The sequence below is a fragment of the Bos grunniens genome, chromosome 3, assembly GCF_055505025.1.
Source record: "Bos grunniens cultivar Pamir isolate PY7600 chromosome 3, Bosgru_T2T1.0, whole genome shotgun sequence".
NCBI classification, from domain to species: domain Eukaryota; kingdom Metazoa; phylum Chordata; class Mammalia; order Artiodactyla; family Bovidae; genus Bos; species Bos grunniens.
Genome location: NC_141167.1, coordinates 100,130,584 through 100,145,786, shown reverse-complemented (window position 1 = coordinate 100,145,786; position 15,203 = coordinate 100,130,584). Strand labels below are relative to the sequence as shown.

The 15,203-nt window shown below is 43.6% G+C and overlaps 1 protein-coding gene across 1 annotated transcript; it reads left to right on the top strand.

Annotated features, from left to right (window-relative positions):
• Positions 1-3,001: 3,001 nt before the first annotated feature.
• Positions 3,002-7,164, top strand: TXNIP (thioredoxin interacting protein). Its single transcript, XM_086392295.1, has 8 exons — positions 3,002-3,513; positions 3,997-4,069; positions 4,187-4,334; positions 4,543-4,645; positions 4,779-5,035; positions 5,140-5,296; positions 5,409-5,560; positions 5,693-7,164. The coding sequence occupies exons 1-8, from the start codon at positions 3,264-3,266 to the stop codon at positions 5,726-5,728; spliced, it is 1,176 nt and encodes a 391-aa protein (XP_086248421.1). The 5' UTR covers positions 3,002-3,263; the 3' UTR covers positions 5,729-7,164.
• Positions 7,165-15,203: the final 8,039 nt, after the last annotated feature.

Sequence of the window (15,203 nt, the reverse complement as noted above, 5' to 3'; positions counted from 1 at the left end):
ACCTTTATTTGTCTCTAAATTAATATTCCCTACAGGAAAATGGGAAGGATAAGAGTAAAAGGGAAATTTTCAGAGTGGAAATGAAAGTAGTGATTAAAAGGACAAAAAAGGGGGCCTTGAGTCTTTAGAGTCCTAAATGTTTATCAGAGCATAAGTTAACGAAAAGAGAAATGCAACCAGCTCCTTGTATTTGATTGGAACTGAGAGTAGAGGGCACTTCTCTCACTAGAAGCTTTGGCTTTGCTCAACCACCTCCTGTAAAGCAAACAACAATCACTGCTTGGTTTCCTATTGATACTGGGATTGAAGAGGGTGGGGAAGGAACAGGTAAAGATGATCTAATCTGCAAAACTCTTGGATTTAGCCCTCCTTTGCTGTTCCTTATTGGACCTGCTGTTTTCCTCCCTTGCACCCCACAAATGTTTGTACTCTGTTTTCAGGACAGAAGTTTGTAAACTTTTTTTCTTCTTTGGCACAGGAACTGAGAAAAAGAATCAGAAGGCACGTTTTTATCAGAATACCAGGTTATAAGGTGAAAGGTTGTAAACAACTCTGTCCAGGACAACTCCATTTCAGAACATGTCTTGGCTACAGGCCTGGTAGGCAGCAACTGCCAAAGTGAAATCGGTTTCTGGCATTTAAGGGAACCTAGACACAAAACAGCGCAAACAAGTGGTCTGCACCAAGTTTTGCAAAACAGGAAAGAAGAAACTGGAGCCCAAGAGAGGGACTTAAAGCAAAAGAGAATGGTATTAAGATTTTTTTTTAAAAAAGCAAGTCAGTACTCCATAGCTGTGCCCGAGTAAATACTGGCATTTCCCTTTCTCTAAGATGTTCCAAATATATACCACTCTGGTCTGTCACACTCACCTCTCCTCCCCTCCTGCCCCTCAACATTTACGCAGTTACACATCACACACTGTTTTATAATATTGTCATTATGTATGTATTTATTTGTCAACATTTTGGTGTTTCAGATTTACATACACTTCCATATCTATCAACCTAAAAACTCTCTCAGAAGTTATAATTAAACATTTTAAAATTACTTTAGTGAGAGTCTCACCTTTCCTACTCTACCTACTTCAACCAATATTGTCGACCAGCTAAAAACAACTCAGGCCTTATTGGTTAACTTTCTTAAACAGGGTGCCGCCTCAAACCCACACACCCTAAGGATCAACATGTTCTGTTCCCCTTTTTGTTCTGGGGGTTGGTCCTGTGGGTGTGTGTTTTCCAGTAGTCTTGATGCCTGATTCTTGAGCTTGCTTAGTAGTGCAGTTGGGTTGTAACTTGTTAGCCTTAGGGTGTCAACCCAGTTAGGGTGTGCAAGAGCAAGTAAGAAGGATCCTTCACAGCAGTGAATAGCCATCTTCTTGCTAAGAGGGTAGGATCTCTATATATTCTAATGCTTCTTGTTTACTTCCCCATCTCAATCTTGGGAACACTGTCTTCCTCTTTCTAGCACAAGAAATGAGGTAATAATCTCCTGATTCTCCAACCCATGGGGAGGAACTCAGGAATCAAAGAAAAGGGAGAAGAATTCCTGTATCTGTGCACACAAGTCTTTCTTACTGCATCTCTGAAAAATTTCTCAGGAGTCAGCTCCTAAGGCACCTCACGGCCAGCTAGGGAAAAACCCATCTGACAGAGAGCCAAATAACACAGGATGAAGAGTCAGGGTTTCTTTTAGCTTGAACATACAGTGTGCTAACGATCCTTCTGTCTTTTCTTCCCTTTCTTACCTATTTCTAAACAGTTTCGGGGGAAAAACTTTTCAAAGACTGCAGAATGGTTCCTTCAAACAGAAACACGGCCATCTTTCCCTGACACTTTCCCTCTGACGAATGACAACTTTCCTTTTAACTAACTTGAAGGCTGTGAGGAGTGTGGGCAGCAGATTTAGAGGTGTACCTCTGATTTAGTAAGTTGGAAAGGGGACGAAGACAAGAGAGTTAAAATAACTCAGGGAAGAGATGACTAGAGTGAAGCTTTTTTTTTTTTTTTTAGTTACTTTCCTGGAGAAGCAGGGAGTGAGATACTCAGAGCCCAAAGAACACACTTTAACGAAGAGATAATGAGGTAACTGGGAGAACATAAAGTGTTCCCTAACTCTGCAGATCAGGGACTGAAGAGATGACGGGATAAGCGGCAGGATGTGGACACGCCCGTACTGTACCGGTCCAGAGAACAGAGAGAACCGAGTGGAGGACGCAGGGGCAGAGGCACACGGACCGGAGCCCCCAGCCTCCAGCTCAGGGGCCTAGAAAGGGAGTGGGGGATGGCCAATCAGTCCCACATATTCGCTTTGCTGTGGCCGCTGCAGAGTGGTTAAAATTTTGTGACAAGTTCTCTTTTCCTTCCCACACAGCCGGGATTTTTTTATGGGGGGAGCGGGGAGAAGGAGGGGGTTGTTTGTTGATTTTTGAGAGATGCGGGGCAAGAGAAGGACAAAGAGGATCTTCCTCAACAGTAACGACTGCACTCCCTGTCCTCCGCCCCATCCTAAAGTATTCTTGGAGCTCTGGGATTGTTTTTCACACGACTTGCGATTTGTGAGCCGGGAATAAACAGTCGCCTCTAAATTAATTACACTGGCTGAGGTTAGGCACGAAATTCCATCATAAGCACATTTTCTTTTTACCTCAAAATATAGCTCCCACTCCAAAAGCATCCGCACCCGCCCTTCTAAGACCACTGGCCTCGGATAGATTTTGGGGTCAGCGAAGCATTCCTTGCTTGAGCACATGGGAAGCCGCCCATAGCCCCTCCGCCCCCTCCTCCCAGCCCCGCAGCGAAGCACAACAACCATTTTCCCCGCCAGGAGCACACTGTGTCCACGCGCTGCTGCGACCTCGCTGATTGGTAGGGCTCCTGGTAAACAAGGAGCGGGCAGCCAATGGGAGAGCTGTGCACGAGGGGAGCACGAGCCTCCAGGCCAGCGCTCGCGTGGACCTGCCTGCCGGGCTACTATATAAAGCAGTTTCCGGCTCTCAGTTGCAAACTATCCTTTCGTCTTCTGAGGTGGAACGCTTTAAGCCTGCCCGCCGAGAGCCGGAGCTTTCCTCTAGCTGTTAGAAAGAAAGAGCTTATTTTTCTCTTGCAATCTCTTGATATAACTCGCGACTTACATTTTTGGGTGGACGTGTTTTTGAAAATTTAGTAGAGAATTGAGAAGTGAAAAAGTTTTAACTTACAGCAAAGGGTCCTTTGAGAGTTTTGTTTTGTCCTCATTTTTAACTGTTAAGCAAATCCAGCCCAACATGGTGATGTTCAAGAAGATCAAGTCTTTCGAGGTAGTCTTTAACGACCCCGAAAAGGTGTACGGCAGTGGGGAGAAGGTGGCTGGCCGGGTGATAGTGGAAGTGTGTGAAGTCACTCGAGTCAAAGCTGTCAGGATCCTGGCTTGCGGAGTGGCCAAAGTCCTGTGGATGCAGGGATCCCAGCAGTGCAAGCAGACGTTGGACTACTTACGCTACGAAGACACGCTTCTCCTGGACGACCAACCAGCTGGTAAGTGACCCAACTGTTTGCTGGAGGTTGAAAGCGGATTCAAGAAGAGAATTGATACGGATAAAGCCCACACTGTAGATCCTAAGTTGCTCGGGTTGTGGGGTTTGAATTTTGTGTGGCTTCTTTATCTTTTTTAGCTTTAACTTGCAAACCCCCACCCCACCCCCAAAAAAGGGTGATTCGTGCAACTTCTCAGGGTGCTGTGTTCTGCGGGTGATCCTGAGGAATGTTTACTTAGTTATTGAAAGGTTTTTATGTCTTAATAAATTGCTTGTTCTTTGCTTCTTGTTTGAGATGTTGATAGGTTGAGCCCTTCAGCACTGCAGGGCTTTGCAACTTTTTGCTCAGCGAATGCATCAGTATCTCATTTAAGAACATAAGGGGTTCTGCATTACTCTTGCACGCTGCCCAAGAATTCCTTATTGCACAGATGGATTTTAAGTGTAACAAGAGACCTAGAAGCTTCTTTTTCTCTCCCTTCAGGTGAGAATGAGATGGTGATTTTGAGACCTGGAAACAAATATGAATACAAGTTCGGCTTTGAGCTTCCTCAGGGGTAGGTTATGAATTAAATGCATCTGTGATCTTATCTGTCTGTAAAAATCTTCCCCTCTTTTGATCAGTTACTCTTCTTGGAGAGCATTTTTAAATTGTTTCCTTTTTCTTGATAAAGGCCTCTGGGAACATCTTTCAAAGGAAAATATGGGTGTGTGGACTACTGGGTGAAAGCTTTTCTTGATCGTCCCAGCCAGCCAACTCAAGAGACAAAGAAAAACTTTGAAGTGATGGATCTAGTGGATGTCAATACTCCTGATTTACTGGTGAGATTCATTTTAAGAGTTTATTCTTCTGGGTTTCAGAGATAAGTAGTTAGGTTTTTAGGGCATTAAAGTGAAGCCTGTCAGGGAATCAAGTCCTTAAGTCATCAAGGTGGGAGAGAAAACCACCTACTTTAAGCAGTGGAAAGAGAAGCAGAGAAAGGATCTCTAGAGATTCTTAAAACGTCTTTTTCCACTTCATTCTACATAGGAACCTGTGTCAGCTAAAAAGGAGAAGAAAGTTTCCTGCATGTTCATACCTGATGGGCGGGTGTCTGTCTCTGCACGAATTGACAGAAAAGGATTCTGTGAAGGTAAAAATCTAGTGCTTAAAATGAGAGACTCTTAAAACAGGAACTGTGGGTTTGGGAGTAAGGGCAGGAGCCAGGAACAAATTAAAAGTCATGGACTGCACTGAGCATCAGTTTTCATCTTTCTCATTGCCAGGTGATGAGATTAACATCCATGCTGATTTTGAAAATACGTGTTCCCGCATCGTGATCCCCAAAGCTGCCATTGTAGCCCGCCACACTTATCTTGCCAATGGCCAAACCAAGGTGCTGACGCAGAAGTTGTCATCAGTCAGAGGCAATCATATTATCTCCGGAACCTGTGCATCATGGCGTGGCAAGAGCCTTCGGGTGCAGAAAATCAGGCCTTCTATCTTGGGCTGCAATATCCTGCGAGTTGAATACTCCTTACTGGTGAGTGGATGGGTGGGGTTGGAGAGAGAAATTGTTCATTTGTCAAAACGATAGTGGTGTTTCTCCAGGTTTCTAGCCTAACAAACTGATGTCTTCCTTTCTAGATCTACGTTAGCGTCCCTGGCTCCAAGAAAGTCATTCTTGACCTGCCCCTGGTTATTGGCAGCAGGTCAGGCCTCAGCAGCCGGACGTCCAGCATGGCCAGCCAAACCAGCTCTGAGATGAGTTGGGTAGACCTTAACATCCCAGATACCCTAGAAGGTGAGCCAGACAAATGATATTTTTTTCCCCTCTGGCCTGGGTGGGTTTGTAAAATTGTGGTTAGGCTTTTCTTGGCTGGGCTTCTTATTGTCTCCATGCTTTATCTCTCTAGCTCCTCCTTGCTATATGGATAGCATTGCTGAAGATCACCGGTTGGAGAGCCCCACTACTCCTCTGCTAGAGGACACAGATGGTTCTCAAGACAGCCCTATTTTTATGTATGCTCCTGAGTTCAGGTTCATGCCACCACCTACTTATTCTGAGGTGAGAATTATCATTTACCACTACATTTGTCCTAAGCCTTTTATAGGAAGTTAACTTCTCAGGATTTCCGGACTGGATTGTTGTGTTTTTTCTTACGCAAGCTAAAATACTCTTTTTCTTTCTTCCTCCCAGGTTGATCCCTCCGTCCTGAACAACAATGTGCAGTGAGCATGTGGAAGAAAAGAAGCAGTTGTACCTACCTGTTTCTCTTCATCTCTCTTCCTGGACTCTCTAATTTTTTAGAGACTCAACAGTCTCCACAGTGGGGTACAGGTCCACCCCAGCCTCTTGACTCTCCAGTGTGGGAGGTGATCAGCAGGCAATCTCCTGGGCCTTAAAGGGTGCGCACTTGTCCTCAGCCAGCGAGATGATGTGATACAGAGTTTTTTGCTAGATGGGTTTAAAAACACATTAGAAAAAAAACTAAGGCCCATCCCATTTTCTTGAATCTCTTTGAAAATTGAGGCATTTTCAGTAGTTTTGAGTAAGGGGTAGAAATGGCATCCTGGAATGGTGTTCCCACGGTTGAATGGAGGGGATTATATAATAGAGATATTGTTATAACAATAGATTTTGAACCTCTGCCATGTGGAGGAGAGCCAATTTAGCAAACTAAGAAAGTGAAAAGAAAAAATGGTCATGGCCAAAACTTTGGGAAAAGGATGTTCTTAAAATCATTGTTCCCCATTGTTTGTACACTTACAGAAAAAGAAAAGCCCTTCAGAATTGATTGGGTTTGGACTTTTGAGCAAGCTTCCCATGCGAATTAAAGGGGAGGAGCTCTTAAGTTTCATTGTTCAGAAAGTACTTTTAATCAGTCATAAGGCAGTAGTAACTGTGCCCCACCAGAGGTCTTAAAAGCCATTTTTAGAGCTTGTTGCACTGTGTTCTCCTGTTGGCAAACATTTTTATGTGGGAGAATTTTTTTTTTTTCATGTGACTCCTTGGAATTGATTCTGAGGCGATGTCCTTAGCACTTTAGTTTGTGTCAAATTTGGGTTTTCCTTTCTCAGATGTAAGCTAAAACTGGTCTACTATGTCTCTAGGGGTAAGCACAATGACAGGGAAAAAAAAGTATTACTGCTTTTGAGACTTTGTCGCAGTGTACGGAATTCTGCAGTTCTGACACTGATTACGTAAGGGTTGCTGCTATCAGCCTTGCCCACTGTGACTTCTCCAAACCCAAGGAGGAACCCTAGATAAAATGCCCCAACACTGTGATGAGAGCATCCAGATGTTGCCATGAGAAACCAGAAGGCAGATCTTCACAGAAGCCCCAAGGGCTCACTCCTGCCCAGTGTTAGGAGACAGGGTTGTTGACAGCTCCTGTCTCACTGCAGCCTCTAGCACTTGGTCAGTCACTCTCCGCCTTAGCACTTTGTTCACTGTCCTGTGTCAGAGCTCTGAGCTCGCTCTACCCTTTTCTGAAAAAGTATGTGGGCTGAAGGTGGTTTCATTTTTTGTTTTTTAATTGTATATCTTTTTGTATGAGAAAAACTATATTTTGTACTTAACCAGATATATTTTTCACCCCAGCTGGGGGTATTCTTTGTAAAAAAAAAAAAAAAGAAATAAAATAAAAAGTTTTTTTAATGGCAAAAAAATGTTTCTCTTCTTGTCTGTAAGATAAATTGAAGTTATTAGAAAGAAAATGTGCCTAAAGGAGCTTTCCCCCTTACTTCACAATTCAGATTGTTGAAAACCCTATAGAGAAACCATTTCTTATTGATCCTAAAGACTGTAGTCAGAATGGGGGTTCGGAGGGTGAGGAGGGAAGGAATTTGAGCTACGCTGTCTTTTGTCCAATTCTGGGGTCTTCTGGTGGTCTGACCTAGTTTTCTACATCTTTAGTTAATCATTACTAAATTTCTTCAACTTTGGAGTATATAAAGCTTTTTTTGTTTGTTTGTTTAATGAGCTCCTGAAATACAGAGAAATGAATTTTGTAAGGGCATTTGGGAGGAAAGTGTTATGGTACTTTTATTTCTTATTTTGATTTCATCATAGTTTCTTGGAAGTAAAAATGTGGTTTATATTTTTATAAATATAAAAGGAAGACATAATACAGGACTAAAGAATTTTTACAATTATAAATATCAAGTTTTTTGAAGACAGCTACCATTTTTTTTTAATCTCTGCAGCTCCTAGAACAATTCCTATCCAAGCACATGATCATAACTCAGTAAATGTTTGCTGAACATTCAAATCCACCTTCCTCTTTAGGGTATGCTTTACAGTTCCTGTTACTTCTTTGTAGAGTAATAACAGATTGATACCACAACTCCACCTCTAATTGAAATTATTCCTAAAGGAGTGACTTACAGTGATAAACCCCGAGATGGCAGAGGTTAACATACTTTCTGATTTCTGTTACATTTAAACTTCTGCAGACAAATCTAGTCTTAGCCTTTATTAGGAGAGGGGGGTTGGCTTTTCTGTGGATCTCCACATAGTAATTCCCAACTTCAGACTCCTAAAAGTTAATTAAAAATGAAAGTGTTAGTTCAGTTGTGTCTGACTCTTACGACCCCATGGGCTGTAGCCCACCAGGGTCCTCTGTCTGGAATTCTCCAGGCAAGAATATTGGAGTGGGTATCCCTTCCTGACCCAGGGATCAAACCTGGGCTCTGCATTGCAGGCAGATTCTTTACTATCTGAGCCAACAGGGTTCATAAAATCAATGTAAATTGAATAGAAAGTGGGATTGAAAAGATTCTTTTCCAGTTCAGTCTTTGTGTCTAGCTTTCATTCTCAGTAGTTCTTTTGCGCCTCCTGTTTTTTCTTTATCAAGGCAACAGGTTCTAGCTCTGTTGCCATGGTGACTGTCACCTTCACTCTCACCTTTGCCTCCTCCATTTCTTACCTGTTCACGAATTTAGGGCCTCCTCCCTCTTTCAAATCTGTGACCAGATTTGAAACCAGGTCAAAGTTGATGGAAAAGTTTTTCTGGAGCTTGTTTTCCAGGGACTGGAGGGGTGGGGCAACGACAAGAGCTGGCCAGAGGGCAGGACAAAAAGAAGGGGAGACCGTGGAGCACACAACTCTGGTTGTTTGTGTACACAGCCGGGCTACTGGAGTGTGATACAAGAAGGGGATGGAGAGGGTAGATAACTTACAGCCAAGGTCTGATAGAGACTTGAGCCTTGAAGGGCCAGAACATATGCATCCCCTCCTGATAGCATAATAGCTCAAATCCAACACAGTCCAACAGAACTTCTATAATGATGGAAAGGTGGTACATTTGTACTAATACAGTAGGCATTATTCACACATGACAAGTGAGCTCTGAAATGTGTGGCTGCTTTTACTGACAAACTGAGTTTTTATTTTTGTTTGTTTTAAATTTAGTTAGCTCCATGTGACTAGTGACTGGCACAGAAAAATCTGAGGAAGGAAGGAAGCAGCTATAGCTGTTCACCCAGAGGAAATACATCCCTCCCTTAAAGCACAAAAGTCTCTACTGGACTTCCTTTTGACTTTGATACACAACTCCTACCTCACCTCAGGATATCTGCATATGGGCTCACTTAAGTAGTCTTCCTTGGGTCCTAGCCAGCTATTTCTCCATTTAAGTGGGTGGATATTTTGGGTCTTCCTTTCCCATACTCTTCTCATATGTCTATTAATTTTTAAGGAACTATAACCTACACATATACCCATTAAAGGAGATCCAGTTCTTAGTATCATTTATTCATCAGGTCTAATCTGGTATAGGAAGCTTTAAAAGAAGACAGAAAGAAAACTATCTAAAGAGAGAAAATAGCTAGAGAAAGTAAAATTAGTAAGAAAAGAACTGATACTTCTACAATCAGGATCCTGGACCATCTTGATAACTCTGAACAGACTGGAAAAAACAAAGATATAATTTGGGAGGGAAAGTATGGAGAAGATCTAACCAAGCACCTGGTCAATAAAAAAAAAAAAAAAAAAGAGCTAAAGGTTATGAGGTAGGCTAAAGAAGTGACTTTTGCCCAGTTTTTCCACTACTATATAGACCTTTTCCTAGAATTCCTTCCATGGACTATCTCTAGGTGACAGAATTCGTAAGATGGATAAGGAAAATGTTTTGCCGACCCTCCAGTGGCCCAGCCCTTGTCTCAAGCGTCCTGAACTCAGTAGTTCTAGAGTGAAAAAAAAACAAAGCAACTTTTCTCCCAGTCTCTATTCTGTCTCTATATCCACTTCCATTTCCTAAGCTGAAAAACTCCCTCTCAGAGATATCTACAGATCCAGGGCTGTGGTCCTGGCCCAATAGGTGAGTCTATAGCCTAGAAGAAGTTCAAGATCAGCCTTCTTATACTATTAAGGAGAAATAGTATAGTGTGGTAATTAAGCACATGTACCCTGGAGTCAAGCTATCTAAATTCAAATCCTACTTCCAAGACTTAACAGACTGTATGACCTTGCAATTTGTTTAACCTGTGCTACAGTTTATCTGTAAAATGGAAAAGAATAACAGTACCTACCTTAGAAGATTGCTGTAAGGATTTTAAAAACCTATGGGAAGTGTTTCAACAATGGCAAACAAGTGCTTTTTTAAAATTTTAAATATTTATTTATTTTTGGCTGTGCTGGGTCTTCATTCTTCCCATGGACTTTCTCTAATTGCCGAGAGCAGGACCTACTCTCTAGCTCTGGTGCCGGGCTTCTCATTGTGGTGGCTTCTCTTGTTGCAGAGCATGAACTTTAGGCGCACGGGCTTCCATAGTTTCAGCTTGTGGGCTCTAGAGTTAGGGTTCAGTGGTTATGGCAAACAGGCTTAGTTGCCCTAAGGAAGATGTGGAATCTTCCTGCACCAGAGATCAAACCTGTGTCCCCTGCATTGGCAGGTGGATTCCTATCCACTGTACTACCAGGAAAGTCTGGAAACAAGTGCTCATTTTCTAAGATATCGCGAAGGCATATTCACCACCACCACCTTGATTAGCTCAGTCCCAGGCATATCCCCAGAACTGTCTTCCTCTGACCTGTCATAAATAACCATTCTCTCTGTTCCTCTGAATTCCCTTCCTGTGTTGGGGGAACAAAGGAGTCTGAGAAGAGGTCGGGGTACAGAAGCTGACTCCACCTTAGTTAATTCTGTGGTGGGAGAAAGGTGGCCCATTACTGGGACTCCCGACCACCGGGCCAGGACAGGCCCTCTGCACAGCCCCATGGTTTAGTTCTTTCGTACTCCTGCGTGCTTCACAGGCCTCTGGAGTAACTCTGTTACTCCACCTTCTGGAAATAAGTTAATTGAGCTCTCAACTTTTCAGTACTGTGGGGTTGCCAGAGTCGGAAACGACTCAGTAACTAAACAACAACAAACTTTTCAGTACACAATTTCAGGGGAAAGATTCCCACCATTTGAAGTGATAAACTGAGAAACAGAGAGTGATGGATATACAGTGTGACACTACAAAGAACTCTCAAGACTCCTCATTTGAAGGTATTGCATTTCATTTGATTTATTTCCCTAAGGTAAATGCATGACTGAGTAGCACAAAAACCAGTGGAGGTGAGCTCCACTGATGAAGCCCAATTTAGCCAATTTAGGCTATTCCTGTCTTGTCTTGACACTTCCCTTGGTGTGACCCTGCTGTGTCCCCTAGGGAGCCTGTTATGTAAGGAGAAAAGAATGGACAGGCTCTGAAGGCTGGGGTTTTTCTGACTACCAATTGGTTGGTCATCTTCAGGTAATAGAGCGATGGGAGGAGGAAGAGGAGAGGCAGAACATGGGGATGTAACTGTGAAACCCACAAGCTTTGAGCCCTGAGATGTCACTCAGGGTCCATTCTTATTCCTTGTTGAGTGATGGAGCTGCTCACCACCTCTCCAAGTCAATCAAACAGTCAGTAAACAAGTTCTTGGAAATGTCTGGCTGGGTACCCAGCTCAGATATTTTTAACCTCTTGGATAGATGGACAGAGGAAGGATTTCAGTTGCTAGGAGGAGAGGTGGGGTTCAGGACTGTGAGAACTGTGTTTCCCTTGTATGGTTCTGTGGCTAGACCCCTCCCTCTCTAGCCCATCTGTCTATATTCCAACTTCCTCCTTCGCCTATCCAGGCTCACAGTTTCCTTCCTTCCTTCGTCTCCTGTTCTCCCGTTTCTGTTTCATCTTTCATCTTCCAGCTCTGAGGAATCTTTGATTTCTGTTTCAGATGCCAATATGTTTTTAGCTCCATATCCCTGAAGATCAGGGGAAAGGTGGTTGGGTGGTAACCAAAGGCTCCTTTGCTTTTGCTGGAGAAAATGTTGCCTGCCACTGGGTACCCAAAGGCTTCTCTTTAGTTCTACTTCCCGAGCTGTCCTGTAGGAGAGCTCCATTCTCTCCTGCAGCCTCATGAACCATACTGCCCCCAGCTCTTGGGAACAGAATTGGAGGTCTTGGAAGGCCAAGTTTGGGCCACACATACCTTTGGAAAGTAGGAGAAATGTTGGTAGAGGTCAGAGGCAGCAAACCATGGGCCCATGGGTGGAATCAGCTTGCAAGCATTTAGACATTTCTTCAGTTTCTTCTTAAATATCAATATTTGAATTAGTTGTAAACATTAAACACCCTGGAGGAGGGCATGGCAACCCACTCCAGTATTCTTGCCTGGAGAATCCCCATGGACAGAGGAGCCTGGCGGGCTACAGTTCAAGGGGTCACAAAGAGATGGGACACAACTGAGCAACTAAGTACAGCAAAAACATTAAACAATCAGATGTCAGTAAAATCTACTGTCTGGCTCCCCCTAAAAAGTAACCATCTTTGGTAACACTGAGACCACATTCCTTGATGGCATCAACCTGCTAGAGCTAAAAAAGTTAGGCAGACTCATATTTACCAGTTCTTGCCATCCCCTATTGCATTCCACTCACCTGCTTCACTTCTTTATACCCTCGTCTGGTGTTAAGGTTTGTCTTAGGTTGTTACCTCTGGTCTAAGTAGGGCTTCTCTAGTATTTCCTCTGAAGGACCCCTAAGATTACAGAGACTGAATTTCCCCCCTGCCCCCAGGGTTCCAGAACCATCCAAAGTAACCTGTCCCAAGCCAGAAATGTCTTTGAAGTATCTGTTTTATGTTTAAAAACTACAAGTTTTGATTTATACGGCATAATATATTTGTGTAGTTTTAGTATAAGAATAGTGTATCTTCCCCCACCAAATCTTAAAAGTAAAATTGACATTCTGGAAGATGTGCCATGTGTAGTCTGAGGCTCCAAGTATATTCACCATATCACCCATTGGTAAACTAATTTCAGTAGCACGATGCTAAAGACAAGAGGCAAAAAGAGACATGGAAAGAAAGACGTGGTTAGAGAGTCAGAAAAGGAAAGGGATCTGAAAGACAATGAGTTGGAGGGATAAGTTGCTTTCTGGCTCTTAGCCACCCCTCCTGACCTAGCCCAGCCCAGCTCCTGAGAAGTTTGTAGACATCCCTGATAGCTCTGGACAGGTGTAGAGTGGTGGCTCAGGGTGAAAACCTAGTGTCAAAACAGGGGCCAAGCATGGGAGAGCTGAGGGGCCAAGACCAGCCAAGTATGGTCAGACAGGAAACATTGTCCAGGGGCCAAGGAAGAGGCTTGCAGACAGGAAGTGGAGGGCTGAGAAAAGGACTGGTCAGCATTTGTCCTTTCTCTCACTGAGCTCATCTTTGTTTCACATCCTCTTACCACCCTTGCCCAAGAAAAAATGAGGCAAAGAGTTACCTTGACCTCCTTAGAGGTAGGAATTTCTTCTCCAGAATGGCTGTTTCTCTGGCCATAGAAGAATATAAGGAGGATGAGCACTAGGACTCCTTTCCCCGTCCACACGGGATGTCATCTATTCTCTCCAAGACAGGAAATATCCCAGATCTGTGTCCCTGACTCAGCTTAGTTTGTTTCCTCCACTCCTTTGGTGGCAAAGACAGGTCTAACCTCCCTCCTATTCTAGCACTATTAATGCTGTTGTTGTTGTGGTTTAGTCGTTAAGTCATGTCCAGCTCTTTGCAAACCCATAGACTGTAGCCCGCTAGGCTCCTCTGTCCATGGGATTTCCCATGTAAGAACACTGGAGTGGCTTGCCATTTCCTTCTCCAGGGGATCTTCTAGACCCAGGGATTGAACTCACGTCTCCTGTGTTAGCAGTCAGATTCGGTACTTCGGAGCCACCAAGGAAGTCCACTATTAATGCTACCCTGAGTGTAACAGAGATGTTAGAGACACAATTTGGATATTTTTCCTTGTCCATTTTATACTAAGGGAAAAGGAATTACAGGGTGGAGAAGATTCAAGGAGAGGCAGGGGTCCAAGTTTTGGGAACCCCTAGTCCACAACTGAGAATCCCAGGAGGAGGAGAAGTTTGAGAATGGACAACAGTCCCAGAGTCAGAGGTCACTGGGGCACACCACCCCCTGCATTGGTCAGGACTGGGTTGAGGAATCCCTGGATTCCTTTCCCAAAAGTCTTGGTGCCTAGGCTGCTCACACTTAGCCTCTCAGGTCCTACAGTTAGGATTGGATCACTCTCTTTCCACTGACTCCCATTAGAGTTGCAGAGGGAACCTCCTTTCCCTCCAGAATACAAAACGGCAAATTAAGTCCTATTGGGGATAAGGCAAAGTCCTTTTTGAGGTGATTCTAAGAAACTAGAACTTCTTATTTCCAGCTTTCTAGTCCCAAATGATCTTGGGGAAAAAGTAAGTCTCAGTAGGGGAAAGGTCAGTGAAGAAGAGATCACCACTGTTCTGTCAGGATTAGCTAAACGAGTTATTTCTGTTTAGCTCATTTCTCCTCTTTATCCTCTGGCCAGACATACTATGTGAAGGGGATAGAGGAGACCTGCCCCATAGGCCCCTTCCTCAGTCAGAAATTCCCTAGGAGTCTCCTTGAGTCCTGGCTTGCTGGTTGTGACCTTGAACTCTTCTTCCTTGCTAGTTAATGGAATTGCTGATCCTCTGGCTATTTGGGCTGAAGCAGTTTCGTAGAAAGGACTGCTAGATGCCTGAGGTATCTTTAGCATGTCCAGCTGAAAATGAGGTGGGGAAACCCAGCGGATGGAATGAGTTCAGCAAAAGTTGGACACATCTTCACCTTTGTTCTCAGGAACATTTATGTGGATTCTTGCAATGGATCAACAACGACTTGAAAGATTCCTTGTGGATGTCTAAATTCTGCTTCATACATGAAGAATTTGAGACTCATAGACTGGATATGACTTCCCCAAGGGCACAAAGCTATGAAATGGAGAAACTAGGACCACAAATCAGTGCTTTGCCCAGTTGAAACGGCAGCTTTCCCCCTTGGCTTAGTTCTTAAACTAGCCTACGCCTACAAGCCACCCTTCCTTCCTTTCAAAGTTCAACAGCAATAAAAATGAATTGAGGGGACTTCCCTGGCGGGCCAGTGGTTAAGATTTCTTCCATTGTGGGGGTGGCTGCTGGGCTTGATCCCTGGTCGGGGAGCTAAGATCTCAGATGCCTGGTGGCCAAAAAATAAAACAGAAGCTATATTGTAACAAATTCAATACAGACTTTTAAAAAATGGTCCATATTAAAAAAAAAGTCTTTAAAAAATGAATTGAGGAAAATATGTGTCTTTTTCTCACCAAATCATGGGTGTTCTGGGCATCCAATATTTGAGCCTCTAATTTTCTTCAGTTTCCACTCCCTATCTTCTAAACTGCATGTTGCATCTCC